At 40.3% G+C, this 20,753-nt stretch overlaps 1 protein-coding gene across 1 annotated transcript in view; it reads right to left on the bottom strand.

Moving 5' to 3' along the window:
- The window catches only part of Ccser1 (coiled-coil serine rich protein 1), a 1,089,958-nt gene that overhangs the window by 950,525 nt on the left and 118,680 nt on the right, over positions 1-20,753 (bottom strand). The window contains exons 2-3 of the mRNA XM_021190473.2: positions 7,251-8,618; positions 5,538-5,719 (exon numbers count right to left, since the gene is read on the bottom strand). Of these exons, the coding sequence (XP_021046132.1) occupies positions 5,538-5,719; positions 7,251-8,577 (1,509 nt within the window). The 5' untranslated portion in view covers positions 8,578-8,618. The remainder of the gene's footprint in view (positions 1-5,537; positions 5,720-7,250; positions 8,619-20,753) is intronic.

Raw genomic sequence — 20,753 nt, 5'->3', positions numbered from 1 at the left:
GCAATACCTGAGCAGGCAGCCAGGGCTGTGTGTGCTACCACCTTCCTGAACAGTCAACACATCGTGAGGAAAATCGGCAACTTTTGTCACTATCTGTCCTTAGCTTAACTTTAGCTGCTATCAACTGGAAAAATGAAAAGGCTAATGTGGGTGCCAGCAGTACCAGCACAATGTATTGTTCTGCACTATAGCACTGAGTGAAATGTGGGCCCTATTTTTTTTTGGGGGGGGGGTAACTACTGAGCCTCTCATGTGACTTTGGACACACAGAGTAAGGGGTTGAGGGAGAGGATAATTGAAGATTGAGGTGTTGTCACAACTGGCCTGAACAGCTATGTGTAACATGAATATTACAATCATGATGCAGACCGATGAAGGTCTGAGAAGCCATTAGTTCTCTGGAGGGAAGCAAGGTCAAGGTCATTTCTTTGTTGTTGTTGTTGTTGTTGTTGTTGTTGCTGTTGTTGTTGTTTTTTGAGACAGGGTTTCTCTTTGTAGCCCTGGCTGTCCTGGAACTCACTCTGTAGATCAGGCTGGCCTTGAGCTCAGAAATTTGCCTCCCTCTGCCTCTCAAGTGCTGGGTTTAAGGCGTACACCACCGCCTGGTTCAAGGTCATTTCTAAGTTCCAACTTCCACCTGTTACTAACTGAAGCTCTTTGAGCCAGGCTCTATTTGTAAAATCTAGTATATTGATTTCCAGTGCCTATTTGCTATCAGGGCTCTGACAAAGCAGCGCTTCCCAGCCTTTTACAGTGTGTAAGCCACAGGCAGCTTCACCTAAGCACTTCCCAGCCTTTTACAGTGTGTAAGCCACAGGCAACTTCACCTAATTCTTAGACTTTTTGATGGGTCAGATAAATGAAAAGATGACCTAGCAAAGGAATCCAGAAGGATGGGGAGTGCATAAATATTGGAGAGTTCATGCTGAAAGAGAGCAGGAAGTACAGGATAGGATCCTTGATTGTTAGATTAGCAGAACTCGGGCTAAGGTTAACACTGTATAAAGGTTAGGAAAACTTCTATAGTCTGTGACTCCCAATCTTAACCAGGGGCCATTGTTGTAGATTTTGGCAATGTCTGGAGATATTTTAACTGTCTGCGTGGAGGTTGCTGGCATTCATGTTGAGAATACATACAATAAGAAATCTTTTTTTTTTTTAAGGCTAAAAACTGGGCACCTGTTTCAGGATTGATGTAAGAAGCCAAGAATATCAGAAACTACAACAGAGGAGACCAAAGTAAAGAATGACCTGAGAGTGAAAGGGTCCCTGAGCTAATGAGTTAGAATAGCAGTGTACCAACAATCCAAACACACCATTGAACTGGGCCATTGAAACTGTTCATGCACGATTCATCTGTCAATCACAGCTCCTGACTCATATGACACGTAAGGTGATTTACCAGGCAATCATGAATAATTTGATCACTTGTAAAATTATGTACAGATAGAAATATGTTAAATATTTTGCTTTTCTCTAAATTTCAGGATTCTTTATTTTGGTTCTGTTGTTTACTAGCAATATGCTTATAGGACTAACAAGTGGGAATTTAATCTTTCATATTAAAGTTAATTTGTTGAATTTACGTTTCAATAGAAACATAATTTTTAAAAAATCAACTTTTAGGGCTAGAGAGATGGCTCGGCGGTTAAGAACGCCAACTGCTCTTCCGAAGGTCATGAGTTCAAATCCCAGCAACCACATGGTGGCTCACAACCATCCATAACAAGATCTGACTCCCACTCTGGAGTGTCTGAAGACAGCTACAGTGTACTTACATACAATAAATAAATAAACTTTTAAGCTGTTTAGAGAAAATGTTAAGCTTTTGGGTTTCAGTGACTATCTCTTGAGAAACTGATGTTATTTTTTTAACAGGATCAATTCTGATTTACCAAATGTGCATCTATTCAGATAGCCAGAAACAGCTAAAAGATCCAGAATCAATCAACCCTCAATCTCACAGGATGTGAGACTGTGCCAACCAATGGGGTAACTGTACAAGATATACTGCAGCTCTTATCTTGAGAGAGGAAGAAACAAATTTGACCAATTAAAATAAAATGATAGGGCTGAAGGGATGGCTCAGAGGCTAAGAGAACTGCTTGCCCTTCAGAAGACCTGGGTTGGTTCCCAGCACCCACATGGAAAATCACAACCATTTGTAACTGCAGTTCCAGGAGATTTGATGCCAACTTTTTGCCTCTACACACACCAGACACATATATGGTACACATATATACATGAAGGAAAAACATTCATACTCATAAAATTCAATATGTAAAAAAGAAAAAATCATTTTTAAACAGAAAAGCATGAAGAGTGGAAATCAAACCGTGCTGGGCTTCTAGTATCTCCATTTCTGTGACAGAAAGTTACTAAGGATCTCCCACAGTGCTGACCTATTGATTATGTAAAGTTCGTGCTCCCCAGAAGACTCACAGTAAAATTATATGCACACTAAAGGTAATGAGAGATGGGACTAATTAGGCTTCTGCCCTCATGAATGAATTAATTAACAGATAAAAGGTGTTTTTTTTTTTTTCCCCCTTGGCAATGGGTCTGTCTTAGATGTGGTTTGGAAAGTTCTTTCTTACAATTGCTGTCTCTTCCCATATTTGGAGTCTGGCATCAAGAAAGCCACAGACAAGCGAAAGAAGTCAATCAACCTTGGGCCAGGACCATGCACAAAGTTTATCTCTCTCTTTTACAACTTACAGTCTCTGGCATTCTGTTATTAACAACAAAAACTGGACTAGTGCAATAGAACCAGAGGCAAGGTTCTTTTTATCTTTACAACTGCCCCGATGTTTCTTTAATAATAGGAAAAAAAACATAAATACGTACTGCTGTTAATGGGCGTTTTTAATACATATTGTTTAATACTGCAGTTGTATGCTTTAGTAATAATCACCAAGGGACTGAAGAGACAGCTACACACAGTCTTCTGTGAAGTGCATGATAAGCCAGGACAACTCAAGCTCTACAGATCTCTTACTCAAATTGATCTTCCCACTATTTAACACAAAGTGAGCTAAGTCATGAACATCCTACAAGAACTATAAATCAATAATGGCAGCTTCTAAATGAAAATGGCTCATTCCCCAAAGCAAAACAAAACAAAGGTCTTCTTAAGGGGGTTAAACAGGTGAGCTCCAATCTGCCACCAGCAGGTGACTGAGAACACATATTCTAAGCTACCAACGAATGTATAGAGGAAGAATCAGAAATGGCTGGCCTTCTCCTGTGTTTCTTGTGTGTTGTGTTGTTGTGACCCTGGAGTGTGGATGTGACCCTGGACATCTCCTGAAAGCCAGAAATCCCAGGTGAATGATTTTGGTGGAGTTAGTCATAATCTGTGGCCTTCCTGATCAGGTTTGCATTACCAGCAGGCCTCATGGAATGCTGCAGCAAGGACATTTGAGTATTTGGGTAATAGATTAAATGCCAAAGTGGGAATGAGTCTATAGGGTCCCACAACTGTGACTGTACAACTGCACAGTCAGAAATCATTTCTCCACCACACTCTGTATTAACTAATGCTAGAATTGCCTAAAAAGTCACAGAATTTCTTCCTTTGATTGCTGTATGCAAAAGATGTATGGAGCACATTTTAAATTAACCGACAAAACAGTAAAGGGAGGATGATATGCAAATTAAAGAATGTAAAAGAAAACTGAAATTATAATTTCTGTTAAGTCACCTCTAAAACTTCAAAAGCGCTGGTATTTATTTCAACAAATAGCATCTGCAAACCCAGCCAAGTCTTTTCGTAGCTTCCCCAAATTCCTGCTCAAAGACTGCTGTGTCCCACCACAAAACAGTGTTAGCCTGCTATCTAGTGGCCACTTTCTAGCACTGCAGAGATATGTGTTGAAATGCAGAGATGGAAGAGATCAAAACTCCTGTTTTAAAGTTCTAGCTCTAATAAAAGAATCAGAAACAGAGGTTCGTTGGCATTATGGGGGAAATTATTTAGAATAAGCATGGGAAGAATAAAATTTCAGATATAAAATAATTCAAACGCCAACTCTTAAGTGGGTTAGATTGAAAAACTATATACATAACTATTGCTCCATAAAGAAACAATACAATTTTCCCAGAGGAAAATGTTTCCTAACAATCAGCCTCAGTCCACAATTATTTAAAGCAGTGATTGTCAACCTGTGGGTCACAGTGCCTTTAGGGGGGTCTAATTACCTTTTTACAAGGGGTTGCCTAAAACCATCGGAAAACACTGATATTTACATTATGATTTGTGACAGTGGCGAAATTACAGTTATTAAGTAGCAGAAGCGATAATTTTATGATTGAGAGTCAATACAACATGAGTAACTATGTTATTAAGGGGTACAAAGGGTCTCAGCATTAGAAATGTTGAGAACCAATGTCTTAAAAACATCTTAAGCATGCATTCTTGTTTTAAGAACAACTGCAAAACGCGTGCTGTACTTTTAATACTCAAGAGAAAAGGATGAGCAGTGCTGACCTCCTACATCCGTGCACTTAGCTTCCTTTGTGCATGAGCTCAAAAGCAAACACATAGTCGTTTGGGACCAATGGGACCAGAAGTCCCCTTAGCATTTGTCTTTCTGTGGTTTCTTATTTTCCCCAAGATTAAGGAAGGTTTCCTCTCTGAGCAATTACCAAAACCTCTTCCACCAAGTACAAATGTGTCTGCACAGTCCTGTGTGACTTTAGGATCTAAGGCTTCTTACAACACAATGTTCTGCTGTGAATGATAGTGTTTTCACTTGAAGCTAAGGTACCATTAAGTAGTCATTATCAAGGGTTATTTGAAGCATTTAATCTATATCCATGGGTCGGTAAGTAGATAGGTATACAGTGGGGAGATAGCTAATGCTAAGGTAGCAGTGTTCAATAATGGGGATTAAATACACTGATGTAAAAACATGCAATTGTGCAAAAATGAGCAGCGTGACCCCTAAAATTACAAACCCACCTGGGGCCTCTTCAGCTGCATGGTATATACAGTCCACTCCTGTGTATAGCTACACTTTATACTGTAAGATGGCTGACATGCATCCCATGTGTATAAGCTCAGTCCAAAAATGCAACCTGCACACCCCAGCACAAATCCTTGGCCTACAAGCAAGCCCAGCACTTGTCCTAACAAGATGTTCAAGTCTCAAATGGGAATTTTGCAGGGACTCCGCCAGCTCCTGGACCTTGTTCACCCTGAGAGATAAGACCTGGATTGAAGCCACTAAAGGCCCTAAGGTAGTCATGGAGTCTGACTTCTAAGGTGTCCTCACACTCAGCATTCTAATCCCAGGAGCTTGCTTTAAAACAGAAATGAGACTACTTCCCCCAAAACGACGGAGGGCTGCTGTCTGGCAAGCTGTTATCTGCCCCACCCCCATGAGACCCTCAAGCAAAAACTTAGCCTCTCTGATTGGCAACATCGAGTATGGAAAGCAGTTTTCCATTTACCCTGTGTTCATTCTGCAAGAGATGTGAGCGTGCCAAGCCCACAGAGCGTTTCTCATTTTCTGCAGACAGTTGCGCAGACTCACCAGACTGTTCATTTTGGAAGAGGAGGACCCCGTTCTGTGCTTTCTCAAGCTGCTGGCTTCCACATGCCCATCCTTTGGCTTTAAGACCATTCTGCCGCTCCCGGCTGTCCCTTCAGACGAGGATCGCAGCCGCCGCTCTATAGATCTTCCTTCGCGGTATGGACTGAGGCTACTGGCAAGAACTTTTGCAAGACAAATAAAGAAAAATGAATATCGATGCTTAAATGGAATTTTTAATCAATATACCATTTTAAGATAATGAAAAACCCTAGAATGATTTAAAAGGTCTCTACCTCGGAAAAAGTTCTGAGTTTATAGTAACAATTTATTTACTCCCTTTTGAAGACTCACAGCAGTCACAGAAGTAAATCTATCCCTCAGGCATCTGAGGCAGGAGCAGTGCTGTTGTTTCCAGGCTAGCATTGACTTCTTGAGCAGTTAGAGTTAGCCTGGGCTACCAAGTAGCAGTTTGTTTCAAAAGTATCAAACAAAAGTATGTAGTGCTATATCAGATATGCTCAAAACAAATTTGTGTATTTAGACTACAAAAATGTGTTGAGTTCTGAAGGGACTTGCGATTTTTGATATGTCATTTGATTTATCTTTAATTTTATTTGATATTTTGATATTTTAGATCATTCATAGAATATAGCATAACTATTAAGAATCTGAATTTTGTATCAAGATAGCAGCCACCTGCTGTGCTACACAATAGCTTGTTTTTAGATCTGCAAAAATCTGAAAAACAGGGGGACAAATGGTTCCCACCCAGCCCCTGGGTCATCTGCCTCTATGACTGAGGGTGTGTGTCCTACCCAACCCGGGGGTCCTCTGTCTCTATGACTGAGGGTGTGTGTCCTCCCTGAGCCCCAGTGCTCTTGCTCAAGAAAGAGTTTACAACTATAGGAGCAGGTGAGATCATTTTAATTAATGTTTATAAACAGTAGACACTATCTCTGGATACACAGCATCTTTTTCAGCATTTAGAAAGTTACTACATTAGCAATGCTAATGACAGAGAAAATAGTAAATTATAGCACATAAAATATTCAAAAGAGTGGGGACATAGTCAACAATTGCCTTGAGTATTTTCTGGAACCAAAGTGAAATAATTCACACACACACACACACACACACACTCAAACAAACTCACATGCATAAATACAGTCCTATATACACACTCATATTACAGTCAAAGTGAAGGCATTTAAAACTACTAGCTAGTTAGTGTTGAAGTGGACTTTAACCTTGGCAGGCTTTCTAACTCCAGTTATTTTCATAGCCTGCAATCCCTCTGAATTGCCATATAGAATTTATTTGGACTGAAACATGATTCTAGCTAATAGAGTTTTGTTAACAGAGGGGGCAGAATTTCATTTTCATACATTTCCTTCCCGAAGATTTTTGACTGGCATGCTTTTATTTCATTAGCTAGAAAGCCCCAATGCTTCCTCAGTCACGTTCCAAGTGGAGTTTCTTTCCTTCCACCTCCTTTTCAGGTCAGAACAGCAGAAACAATACAGCTAAGAAAATGGGTAACACAAACTTACATTTTCATTATAGCTGAGGGAAGTTTAAAACCAAAGCAAAGATTAAACAGAAATTATAAATACAAAGGAAATATGCCTATCACTCAAGATATGGAGTAAAAATAATTGTTCAAATAAATGAAGATTAATGTACATAATTTTTGCATGAGGAAAATCTGCATACCTTTGGCAGCACTCGCTTCATATCCATAAGATGTTCTGTTAAAAACATGATGATCCCCAGAGGAAGAAGGGATAACCCTTGAATCCGAAACAGGGTGGACCCCTTTAAAGCGTTCAGCCAATGCCTTGTGCTGGTCACAGGAGCCCAGTGTCCTGGGTGAGCTTGTCCTCAGCACTGGTTCACCAGCATGTGCCAAGGGGCTCTCTCCTCTTTGATGATCTGCTGGTAAATGGGTCTCTGGATCACTCCCATTCCTAACAGAGGGCTCAGTGCCTTGTAGTAACACTTCGCTCCGGTTACCAGCAGGGGTCTCTGGTGAAGAATGCAGTTCAGTGCTGCACCGACCTTCTAGCCTGTACCTCCCCGGAGACATCATCATACAGGGCACAGTCCCCACAAATTCCATCTTTGTCTTTGTGACAGCAGTAAGACTGGGAGTGGGCTGAGAGGTAGCATCATTGTGGCCAAAGTTGTCGCAGTGTGATGCCGTGCTTCCACTTTTAGGAAAGGCATCTGCCTCAGACAAAGAATCTTCAGTCAAGGCCAAAAATTCTGAAGGGGTCTGAGCTGTGGTCAGGTCAGCAGAAAGCAGAGGCGACTGTAAGGAACTTCCTGCGCGCTCTGTTACATCCACAGAGCAAGATGGGGAAGGTCTCCCTAAGGCGGCTTCCTGCTCTTGGTATTGCGCAATTGCCAGCGAGATTTCAGGCTGCTGTATCAATGATGTGGTTTGGCTCTGAGGAACCGACTTACAAAACTTATAGTGAGATGAAAAGGATTTGGGGAGTAACTTCTTGGTTGAGTGTTTAATAGAACGGCGACTTTGTTCTTCTGTGAATCCAGAATCATCTCCTTCACTTCTGCCAGAACTTAGACAATTTATAAAGACATTCTTATTAGTTGAAGGCTCCTTTTCCCTTTCAAAATCTTCTGTCAAAGACCTTGTTATCTTCTTACTTCGTGAACTGCTAAAACCCACAGAGTGTCTTCCCCTGGTTTTGACTTGTTCCTCCAAACTTAGTTTCTGCATATTGCCGTGACTGGGTTGAGCACCATTGGAAATACTAAGGTTCTGGTCAGTGGGTTCTGGCTTAGGTTCACTCCCCTTCTTATGGTGGAAGCTGATAGAGGGAGCACGGAATATGCTCCTGCGTTTCCCCGTGCTCCCTGAGCTTGAATTAGTGCTGGAAGGGGAGGAGCTGTGCACACCAGCTGTGTTACTGGAGGAGGGTGAAGAAGGGAGAGAATCATGTCTTCTGCTAATACTTTTCCTGAATATTGGCAACCGGGAGACCAGAGTACATCGTCTTGATCCTGAGTCCCCCATTGGGACCCCAAGAGTTTCACTGTGGTAGCCAATTTAGCAGCCTGAAAAAGTTAAAACAAAAAAAGCAAGTCAGTAAAATTCAATCTTGACCAGGACCCAGTAAAACGAAATGCAGCTTTTCAAAACAAAGAATGAAATTTGGGTTATACTAAAATAATAGGATGCTGAAATTCAAGGTTTAAGGAAATAGAAAAATAATTCACAAACGTGTATTAAAATCTTACTATGAATTCAAAAATTTCAGGATTATTACAAGTATTTAATCTACTAAAAAGGGTGCTAAGTTGGGAAACACAAAGTCATTATAATTAAATATATACAACTTAACAGAAACACAGACCAGAGACAGTGGCAAGCCAGGCACTAAAATATGCACTCATTAAAAAAAAAAAAGTTGGAGAAAATGGTGTGCAACACAGGAAGCTTAGGGACAATCAGACTGCTGATAAAAGAAACTCAGTCACCCAGGACATAGGGACGAGGCGCAGACTAGTCAGGGGAGGGAAAAGACTACGAGCTGAAGGAAAGACTTGTGGTCATAATCATGAGAGCACCAATAATGAACAAATCAGAAATCCCAAAGGTTATTAAGGTTGGAGCACCTGGGTGCTGGTGGCCAAGAGTGTGGAGCATGGGGTGGGAAAGTGGTTGCTATAGTCCACTAATTTGATGCAAAAATTCAAGTTAGTAGTAATGCTGCAGGCATTTTATAGCACAGGAAAGGGTAACCTGCTAATGTCACCAGCTAATGAAGCAAAACCAGACTAAAACTTCTCTACCGAGGCTGGCTCGTGGTCAGTAAAGGATACAGGATGCTCTGCATTCCCTGCCATGAGGAGCAGAGAGCTGATGGCATGCTTTCACTGCAGAGAGTGTCCCTCAGACGCTCAGCCTTACAGCAGCATACGCACTCAATGCTCCTCCCCTGGTAATGCTTTATGCCCCATATAGCATAGTTGCCTCTTGTCTGGATAAAAGGTCTCACTTAATTATTACATATCTGATTGCTTTGTCTTATGGTGTTGGAGCTGGAACCCCAGTGAGCGGAGCAAAGTCATGTAAGCATTCATTCTACCACTGCTGTGTGGCTGAAAGTAGCTATTTCAAGTTCGTACTTTGGCTTCCCAAGATTGATGGACTGAAACCTAGATCTGTGTACTAAAAATAATACCATTTTCCACTAAGTATTTTTTAATTCATCCAAATATTTATCACAGCAACAGACATGAAGTTAAAATACTAACAGAGTTGTGGCTTAGTCTTTTTTTAATGTGTCCTTAGTTTTTATTAAATACTCCCCATCCTATCCTCTTGTCCATCTCTCAACCCCATATCAACGCTGCCAAATCTTCCCCTTTCTGCCTTCACTTATGTTCTATTACCGCCTTTCTCCCTAAGACCCCTTCTCCATAACATGGATCCTTTCTAGCTTCCTGCCTTTTGTGGACACTCCATTTTAAAGACGTGAATCTAAAATTTCAATGCTAGAATCCACCTAAGACAGAGAACATGCAGAATTGGTCTTTCCAGTACTGGGTTTTACTACTTGTTTTAATATTGCTCAATTCCATCCATTTTCTTGCAAATCACATGATTCTATCTTTCTTAACAACGGAATGAAACTATTTTGCATATGTATGACATTATCATGGTTCACAGGCTACTGTCACTGCTGTTGGTCATCCATCATACCTAGATGATAAAACCCTATTGCTGAAAACAATGCACACTTTGGTTGCAGGACCCTGGAACTGGCATGAAAGCTTCCTCACTGGGAATGGGGAAAGCAATCAATGCTCTTATTCAGTTGTAGACCCGAGATGCTGCATACAATACTAGCTAGCCAGGCAACATATTCTCACTCATTCCATAGTAACATGAATGTTATGGGAGAAACTAGACACTTTCTGATTGCATTTTCATCCTGCTACATGGGGGGAGGGACTCATATCTGTTTCTGTTAATCACATGGCTAAGGAGATCACGGCTAAGAAGATTATGAGCTCTAGAGTGAAACTGATCAGTTTTGCTAAATAAGTATGTTATGATTACTACCAAAATACTGTCATCATTGATATAGGTGTTTCAAAATATTCCTTGACCTTTTCCTTATCATTCCTTGTTCGAATCAGCACTCAAACTGAAAGAGTAGTTCAGCTGTAGGTCTCTTTAGCAGTATTCAAAAAACTAACATGTGAAAATGTTTTCAGGAAAGTTTCTATACTAAGCATATTTTTCATGCTCTTAAATACTGCAAATGGTGAGATCTCTGTCTTGTTTTGATTTGTTAAGGGGAACTCCGCCCTTGAGTAGATAGAAAGTCTATTGAAATAGAAGGTTCTTGAACTCCTTATGCCATGCATAAGAACTGTAATCAGTTTCAAGGTGGTCGTGTAGTTGGTGCCCTCCATCAGAGGCCTATCTCTGGGGGCTTTGAATGAGCATGGCCCTAACTCACTCCTATATTTGCGTGCTTGGTCTCTATGTGGTGTAACTGTTTGGAAAGGATTAATTATGGTCTTGTTGGAGGGGGTGTGGCACTGGTGCCACACTCATTGCCATGATAATCACAGACTTATTCATTGAAACTGTAAGCAATCTACCATTTAAAAGCTTTCTTTTAGATAGATAGATAGATAGATAGATAGATAGATAGATAGATAGATAGATACATGCATGCATACATACATATACATAGATAAAGAGGTTAATTAAACTTTATTTTACATGAAGCCTCGTTTCCTACTGGAAGGGTAAAATACTTGTAACTCGTTTTCCCATAGTCTTGAGACTCAGTGGGGCCCGGCTGCTGTCTAAATCTCCAAAGCGACCCCTCTGCTGCATGCCCCTCTCTATACTACTTTTACCTTCTTCCTGCTAACAGCCAAGTCTGAATCTGTTTGCATAGTTATTCCATTAAACAACAAATACTCTAGTACCTAGTATCAGATGGACTTTCAAGCAGATGTGCTTGCTCTGAGCACATCAATATTTTAAGCACACATAAACACATCACAGTGTGCCACAGTTTATCTGAAGCGTAACAGAAGTCTTCCGAATTATGAAAAGTCATTTATCTAAAAATTGTGATTAGACACCTGAGACATATTTATAATATTGAACAAATTGATTAAAACAGGGTCTCATCTCACCACTTTCATTAAGCAAGAGATGTGTTGTAAGACTGGCATAGTAATTTCATTTCTCTTAACTATGCTGTTATAATTATACATGTAACCTTCTAATATCCTTACTAAAACTTACATATACTCTTGGAAATGAGAGAAACTTCCTTTCTCAATTATTGCATTGTATCATGTGTGTGTTGGGGGCAGGGCTGTGTGCTGATATGCCCATGCCATATCATTCATGGAAGTCAGAGAAGAGCCCTGGGGAGTTCATTCCCTCCTCCTACTGGGAGTTCCCAGAACTGTACCCACATTGTCAGGCTTTAACACACCTCACAGCTCCTCTTTTCTCAATTACCATCCAATCTTTCTCCAATTTAATGTTATATAAATATGTAGAGTGAAAGCCATTGCCTAGGGGCTTCAGCTACCATAAGGATTATCTGCTTTAGATAAAACGAACTTTTTACATACATTAAAAACACCCCTTCCTGCAGATGCAATTGACAATAAAGAAATCTGTGACTGCAAATGAAAGCTCTGTGAATTATCAGTAGCATGAACAAGAACACTAGGAATGATCATTTCATCGAGGCTGTGTTGAAAACTTGGTAGTCAAGAGAGCTGATTGTTCTGTCAAAGAAACCGGGTCCATTCCCCAACACCCATGTGGCAGTACAGAGCACCCTGTAACTCCCGTTCTAAGGTCTCTGACACACTCTCCTGGCCTCCATCACCTTCATGCAAGTAGTATGCATACGGAGAAACAAACACAGATACAAACACAGATGCAAACACAGATGCAAAAGATAATAAAAATAAATAAGTCTTTAAAAATAAATTATTTCGGGGCTGGTGAAATGGCTCAGTGGGTAAGAGCACTGACTGCTCTTCCGAAGGTCCTGAGTTCAAATCCCAGCAACCACATGGTGGCTCACAACCATCCGCAATGAGATCCGATGCCCTCTTCTGGTGTGTCTGAAGACAACTACAGTGTACTTACATATAACAATAAATAAATCTTAAATAATAATAATAATAATAATAAATTATTTCATGGGCACTTCCCTGGTGATGAACTACTACCACATCAGAAATCCATGGCCTTTCTTTCATCGGGCGCATATTCAGACTCTAGTGTTTGATGTTGGTCTTTACTCCAGCAAACGTATGGGGCCTGAAACATATAGTATGAAAGCAAGGGACACATGCGACCTGAAGTACATAGGCAATAGGGAAACAGTCACTCACCCAAATCTGGGATCATAAACAACTTGTCCTTTTGAAAAATGACCTACTACAAAGAATACTTTCACATTTTATTAAAAAACTTCCCCTGCCTTGAATTCCAGCACTCAGCAGGCAGAGGCAGGCGGATTTCTGAGCTCAAGGCCAGCCTGGTCTACAAAGTGAGTTCCAGGACAGCCAGGGCTATACAGAGAAACCCTGTCTCGAAAAACCAAACAACAACAACAACAACAAAAACAACAAACCTTCCCTTAAGTTGTATTTTTAATTTAGATTTTAAAACAATATCAAATAATTATTTGAAGATTTTTGTGAAGAAAGCAGCAAAATTTGAGTCTTGTCCCAGCCCTATTCGTTTTCAGAAGAGTTTTCAGAAAATTACCACAGAAAAGACAAAATGACCACTCTCAAGAGAAAGTCTACTCTAGCTGGAAAAACACAGGAAAGAAAATTCACAGACACAACAAATTGTTTATAAGTAACAAGTTTCAACTTTCAATCAAGTAGAAATAAATCATATGTAACAATCTCAAGGCATGTACTTTGAGGAAGTTTCCCGGCAACTCTAATGATGCTGAGTCTACAGTACAGGCTGAGTGTCCAGGGCTTAGCTGGAAAGCCATCTGCTCTAGGCAGTACCAGCTCTTTACCCGGCAACATTCTTGTACTTGAACTATCATGTCACTTTCCTGTGAATGCACATTAAAGATGATTCATTTAATCTCTTATGCAAAAGGAAAATAATGCAAGTATTTTGAACATATAAATTGTTCCTACTGCACAGACAACGGCTACTCTGTCAGTAGGATCAGGGAAGACACCAAGGGATGCACTACAAATGGTCTTCAGTCACAGAATGGGAGCAAGATTATGCATCCAGGCATGACAGGATCAGATATCACATCACTGAAAGTAAACAATTAATAAAGTATTAAATTCATATGTAAATAGCCACTGTGAATATATTATCTTATTCTAAAGTAATATAAGAATATAAATATTATTGCTTGCATAAGATACAGGTGCTTCTTAATATGGTTTTACCACAGGCATAGGTATATAAGTAAAGTCAGACTGCCCCAATTGGACTTTCATAGAACAATCCTATAGTCAAGGAGAAAGAATAGAACAAAAGTAATATAATAAGACAGTTACCACAAAAAGGGACCAACCTCTTCAAAACAAGAGTTCTGCGAAGTAAGGCTCTGTGAAGTAGAGAAGATTCTTATCTGAATTACTAGGATATGTTTAGATACATATTTAGAAATAGTAAGATTGATACCACCATCATACATGATCATAACTCTTGGTTGTCTTCTAAGACAATAAAAATAGAAGACACAGATCAAAATGAATTTGCACGGAGAATAGTAAGTTGTGAAACCAACAACAAATAGCGTGTGTGCATGTGTGTATGTGTACATGTATGTGCATGTGTATGCAAGGTTAAGATATAGACAAGAGCACATTAATGTTTCAACAATGTATAGTTTTTCTATACATTATTTAAATGTGTGTGACGTCAGGCCTGTATTTGCAATCTCTGTGATCTGGCATGATGAATAATTTCCTCACTCCTCCCAGAGCCTAAAACTCTCCATGGTGATAAAAGGATCGGTTGTCTCAAAGAACTGTTATATGGAACATGAAAAGAAAAGGTAGGGGAGAGGAGGAGGGGAAAGAGGTGAGGAGGAGTACTGAAAGTCAAAGCTGCTGCAGACCTCAGTGCTAACTCGTCGTGGACAGCTAACACGCTGGTGCTGTGCGCAGGGGTGACTCTTCAACTTGGGACTTCCCCAAGTCCTCATCTAAACTCAACCAGTTCACAGCTATTTTAGACCTCACATGCAAACCTAACCACAATCACCACAGAAAGTGTGTCAGAGGCCGAGAGACTCAAGTGCCAGTGGGGCTTAGGTTAGTCTGACTGTCCATTGTCACTGAATAAATTATGATGTGAGCAATATGGCAAACATTATTTGACTTATCTCTCACAGAAACAGGCCATCCATCCTTTACCCAAATGCTTGGGGACAATAATGTTTATGATTTCGGATTTTGAAATAGATGCATAGATGTAAAGAATGTCACAGAGGGCACATAAAGACTAAAGGTAAAACCTATCCTTTATTCCACATACATTTTATATACATAAACTGGCCATGATTTTCTATTGTACTTTCAGTGTACCTGTGCCAGGTCTGGCATGGCCTTGGTGGGGACAAACTGACATGGTTCCTGTCCCTGGGACAGAGCCAGCCCATGTGGACCTCCACAAGTGTTGATGACTGTCATGGGCATAAGGCTTGTTTGTATAATAATGTACATATTTTCACATTCCTGTAAGGAATGTCTTGTCCGTAAATGTTAGTGACTCCATGATAATCTGAGACAGCATGAGTCCAGGAGGCGAAGGTGTGGCTATGTCTCAGAAAATGGTAAATGCTGGGACCTTCAGGACATCCCTTAAGGCTATGAAAAAGTACTCTAAAAATGTGAGTTAGAAATATATATAATTTCTCATCTATGCAAAAAATAAGGATACAATATAAATTATGTAAGGAGATTTACGAATCTAAAGGAAGAGAGGCAACTGTATTAATGAGCCATCTTGTCAGAAAGATACAAAGGCAGGCAGATTCCAGCTTCAAGGTCAGCCTGGGACAGAGCAAGGTTAGGCCCAGGTGTGGTAAAATTGGTAATTTCAGGATAGAGTCCCATCCAGCTAGTTTTTCATCTGTGCTTCAGAGACAGGTAGATCTCTGAACTCTTTTACAATATTATAAGAAAATGTGTACTTGCTGTTTCCTAAAAATTACGGGACCCTGACTCATAGGATAATATAAAAAGGAAACCTGGAGAAAATAACTGGGCTGATATATAAAATTAAAAGCTGGGGCTTGGTCTGGATCAGGTAAGCTAACAGAAAAAGGCATCAGTTCTCCCTTAGAATTTTTCTCTAGTGAGAGCTAGACCTTGGAATACACAGCCCTAAATGAGATGTCGCCATTAAATCCTCCACAGGGAGCCCTGCTGGAGAGGAGGCAGAAGGACTGTAGGAGCCAGAGGAGATGGAGGATACCTGGAGAACAAGATCCTCCAAAACAGTGGTTCTCGAGCTGTGGGTCCCTACTCACTTAGGGGTTGAATGACCTTTCACAAGGTTGCTTAAAACCATCAGAAAACACAGATATCTCCATTGTGATCCATAACAGTAGCAAAATTACAGTTATGAAGTAGAACCAAAAGAGTTTTACGGTTGGAGGTCACCACAGCATGGGGAACTGTACTGAAGGGTCAAAGGATTGCAGCATTAGGAAGGTTGGGGACCTCGGCTCTAAAACAACGAACAAAAGCTATGAACTCCCAGAGACTGAAGCTGCAACACGGTTCTGCATGGTTCTGCACCAGGTCCTCTGCAGACACACCACAGCCTTCAGTTTTCTGCTTTTATGGGACCACTGAATGTGAGAACAAGTAAGCGCCGACTCTTGCACCTTCTCCTGGGAGACTTATTTTTCTGATTTCCTGTCTTGTCCAATTTCAATATGATTGGTTCTGTTTTATCTTGGTATATTTTATTTTGTAATGTTTTATTATCTCTTAGACACTATTCTGTTCTAATGAGAGACTTAATGAGAGCAGATCCAGGTGGGAGAGGAAATGGGGAGGAACTGGGAGCAGTAGAGGGAAGGAAAACTGAATTCAGATTATATTGTATGAGAAAAAATAAAAAACACAGTTATTTCATTGTCTTAGATATTGATGAGGCGCTTACACTTTTGGGTATATATTGTTAGTTGGCATCTAGTTAGATTATTAGCCTTTAAAGGTTGAGTTAAAAATAACATTTTATTTTTAAATTGCTACAATTTATTGCTCCTATTTTGTGGGTGCGGTTGTGGGAGAAATGAATGTGTCTGGGGGGCACTGTGTTTGCCTTAAAGTTTAGTTCAGAAAAAAACAAAACAAAACAAAAACACTTGCAGTTGCACATAGTGATCAGCAGAGGGCACAAAAGCCTGTCTTTTGATTTACAAAAGAAAGGGTTTTTTGTTTTTTGTTTTTTAAAAAAAACTAATATTCAAACAAACCAAATAACCTAATTTAATGGGCATTTAATTATCAAAAAAATCCTAAAATACTTAAATGGTAAAGTATTATGTTAAAATTTTATTTTCAAAGTAATTTTTGTTTATACAAATGGTGTCTGATAAAACAAAACCTTTGTAAATAAAAGAAATCTGTAACTCTTATCTAGAACGTTTAGGAAGAGCTAAAATGCTAAAAAAGACTTTTAATCTAAAAACAAGTATAGGATTTATGCCGGCCGTGCTCTCTATGCTGTAATTCCAGAATTCGGAAGGCTAAGACAGGAGCACAGATGTGCATTCAAGAACAAACTGGGACACAGAGTGAGACCTAGTCTCAAAAAACTAAACATGCAATTAGAGGTATAGAACTTACTCTGAGAAAGAGAATTTTTAAATAATTAAATACAACGGAGAGCATTAAGTTGGTGGTGGCTACACTAGTCATGTGTAATCACGGATGTGCTTCTGTGTAGTCACCACTGCAGACAGTGGATGATGTGATATGTAACAGACTCTCACCCTCTAGTCACAGGAAAACACTAATGTGAGAGGCGTCAAAGTGGAAGTGAGCGATACTGCGATGGAAGGAAAAATGAAATCCCTAAAGCTCAGCCCACTCATCCTTGCTTGGGTTGTGAACACTGCTTTTGGGTGGCTATCAAGTGAGTTAACCTCCATTCCGTCATGGGTTGACATGGCAAGCCAGTGCTGTCAGGATCATTTTAAAAGAATCACAGACTCTTTCAACATGTACCTCAATTTATCAATCACCACTTTCACCAAAGCCCATGTTTCACAGTGTGCATGGTAAGCACTGCTCTTGGATTGTGTTGCTTCTTACGATTGGAGAATCAGCAGGAACAACTCCATGGTTGGCTTTGATTCATGAAAACGCATGCACAGAACTTTACAAGTTTGGGGAGTACCTGTTCATACAGATGTACATGTCACGTTTGTGTCTCCATACCGCTTCTTTCTAGCTCAAATCCGACTTGTTTTCATCTTGTCTCATGCATATAAGAAGGAGCACTATAAGCGGTTACTACTAACACTCCATGGCCTGTCGTAGAAAAAAAGGTAAGAAGAGCGGGAGGAGGCAGAGGGACAGCTGGAGCAGAGAGGCTGTCTCCTGGTAAACTGCAAAATCAGAAGTTCACCTGTGCAGCCAAGGGGGAAGCTTGGATCCAGTTTGTTACTCTTCCGTCTGAGTGACATTTCCCCAAACAGCTTAGTGTATTGGCAAAGGGTTTTTTAAAAATGGGGCTACTTTTTTACAGGCAATGGAAGAAAGTCTAGTCAACCTACTGCAGCCAGGGAGGAACCCCACAAGAAAGGAAACAGCCAGATGAGATGGCCCATGACAGTGACGGGCTTTGTACAACTGAAGGGATGAGATCCAGGGAGAGGTGCTGAGTGCGAAGGCAACGTGAGCGGAATGGAAGCCATCTCCTGCGAGAGGCAAAAGCAAGTGCGAAATCTCTGGGTAAACATGCTCTGCCCAAAAAACTGCTTAATGAACAGCAAACAGACTAGGCAGTCTGAAAGTGACAGACCAAGAATACGGTAGGAGGTCAGCAAAAGCCTTGCAAGAGCTAAATTAGTCCACCTCTTTATAGAGGAATAGCCAAGCCACTGGCAAACCATTGCCATTATTGTTGAAAGAAGATAACAGGGTCTGGCTCAGAGAATCACATGGAAAGATAAGGGGCTTGGTTTATTTGGGGGAGACCATCAACAAGAATGTTGGGGTCAAAACTGGAAGACCAGCACAGAGAAGAGCCTAAGAAAATCCCCAGGGTTACTTTGTTGGATTGTTTTGTTATTTTGTTGCTGTTGGTTTGTTGTTGCTGTAGCTGGTTAAAAAAAAAAAAAAAAAGTGCTGTTAACTGGGTTCCTTCACTCAGGATGATATCCTCCAGATACATCCATTTGCCCAAGAATTTCATAAATTCATTGTTTTTAATAGCTGAGAGGTAACCCAATCACAAAAGAAGTCACTTGATATGCACTCACTGATAAGTGGATATTAGCCCAGAAACTTAATACTCAAGATACAATTTGCAAAACACAGGAAAATCAAGAAGAAGGAAGACCAATGTGTGGATAATTCATTCCTCCTTAGAATAGGGAACAAAATACCCATGGAAGGAGTTACAGAGACAAAGTTTGGAGCTAAGGCGAAAGGATGGACCATCCAGAGACTACCCTACCTGGGGATCCACCAAACCCAGACACTATTGCATATGCCAGCAAGATTTTGCTGAAAAGACCCTGATAGAGCTGTCTCGTGTGAGGCTATGCCAGTGCCTGACAAATACAGAAGTGGATGCTCACAGTCAGCTAGTGAATGGAACACAGGGCTTCCAATGGAGAAGCTAGAGAAAGTACCCAAGGAGCTGAAGGGGTCTGCAACCCTNTAGGNNGAACAACAATATTAACTAACCAGTACCCCCTGAGCTTGTGTCTCTAGCTGCATATGTAGCAGAAGATGGCCTANTCGGCCATCATTGGGAAGAGAGGCCCCTTGGTCTTGCAAACTTTATATGCCCCAGTACAGGGGAATGCCAGGGCCAAGAAGTGGGAGTGGGTGGGTAGGGGAGCAGGGTGGGGGGGGTATAGGGAACTTTGGGGATAGCATTTGAAATGTAAATAAAGAAAATATCTAATAAAAAATTTGAAAAAAAAGAAGTGCTGTTAAAAATCACCCTCGCAATGGTGAACTCAAGAAAAATATGAATTAAACGGTTACTCATTACAGCTCTGTATTAATTGGGAAACACACCACTGCATCCTCACTGCACGCATCTGTGTTCTTTAGTCTCCTATGCGGCAGGGTCAGTGTCGAGCAGTGGAAAGCGGTGTGCAGCACTTTGTAAGTGTCTGCAGTACTGAGATAGGGTGCTTAAACCATGTAGCTTCTCCACCATTTCTCGGGTTTTATAAACTTTCCATAAGAGCACTAACTAGATTTCATTTCCTGAAAAGAAATACCGAGACTCCAACATCCAGTCATTTACTATTAAGGTAGAAATTTTACACTACTATCCAAAAAGTGGCCAATATGCTGCACTCCTAAATAATAACACTGATAACACTGAGTGTCTGCTTTGGCTGACCCAGTTTTTGGAATTTTTATTAATGGAAGAACCCTAAGTGGTGTTTTGGATTTCAGCCCAATAGCAGTATTGGCTCTCTTACATGCTGGAACAAATTGCAATATATAAATGTCTTCTTGGTAATCAATGAACCTGTTCTAAAATCAAGACAGTCGTCCATGCTACTGGAGTACCGTTTAGTAATTACAAGAGCAGCACATGTTGTTGCAATGGCCAGAAATATGTCTCTCCCATTCTACAGCAATGAATTCACCCAAGGCTATGTAGTATGTGAAGACTTCCCCATAGCGGTCAAGAAATCAAGTCATAAAGGGAGATACTGGGTGTCTCCAAAAATATTCGTATGAGATAGAATGTTTGGAAATATTACAAGGTTTTAGTGAGTGAGGATCTGTTCCAAGCATACAGAAAATTAAAAGGAAATATAGTCTTTTTCCTCCACCCAATAAATTTATTACCTAAATGACCAAAGTAATAAGAATGAAGACTAAATTTAAGTTATAGGATAGTATCGACAATATATAATTCAAGGATAGTTCTGAGAAGAAAAAGAAAATGGTACATGGTTTTGAGCATTTTTTTTTTTGAGT

This window comes from Mus pahari, chromosome 2 (assembly GCF_900095145.1).
Source record: "Mus pahari chromosome 2, PAHARI_EIJ_v1.1, whole genome shotgun sequence".
Lineage (NCBI taxonomy): Eukaryota > Metazoa > Chordata > Mammalia > Rodentia > Muridae > Mus > Mus pahari.
Note: the sequence above shows the minus strand (reverse complement) of the source record. Positions and strands in the feature narration are given on the sequence as shown.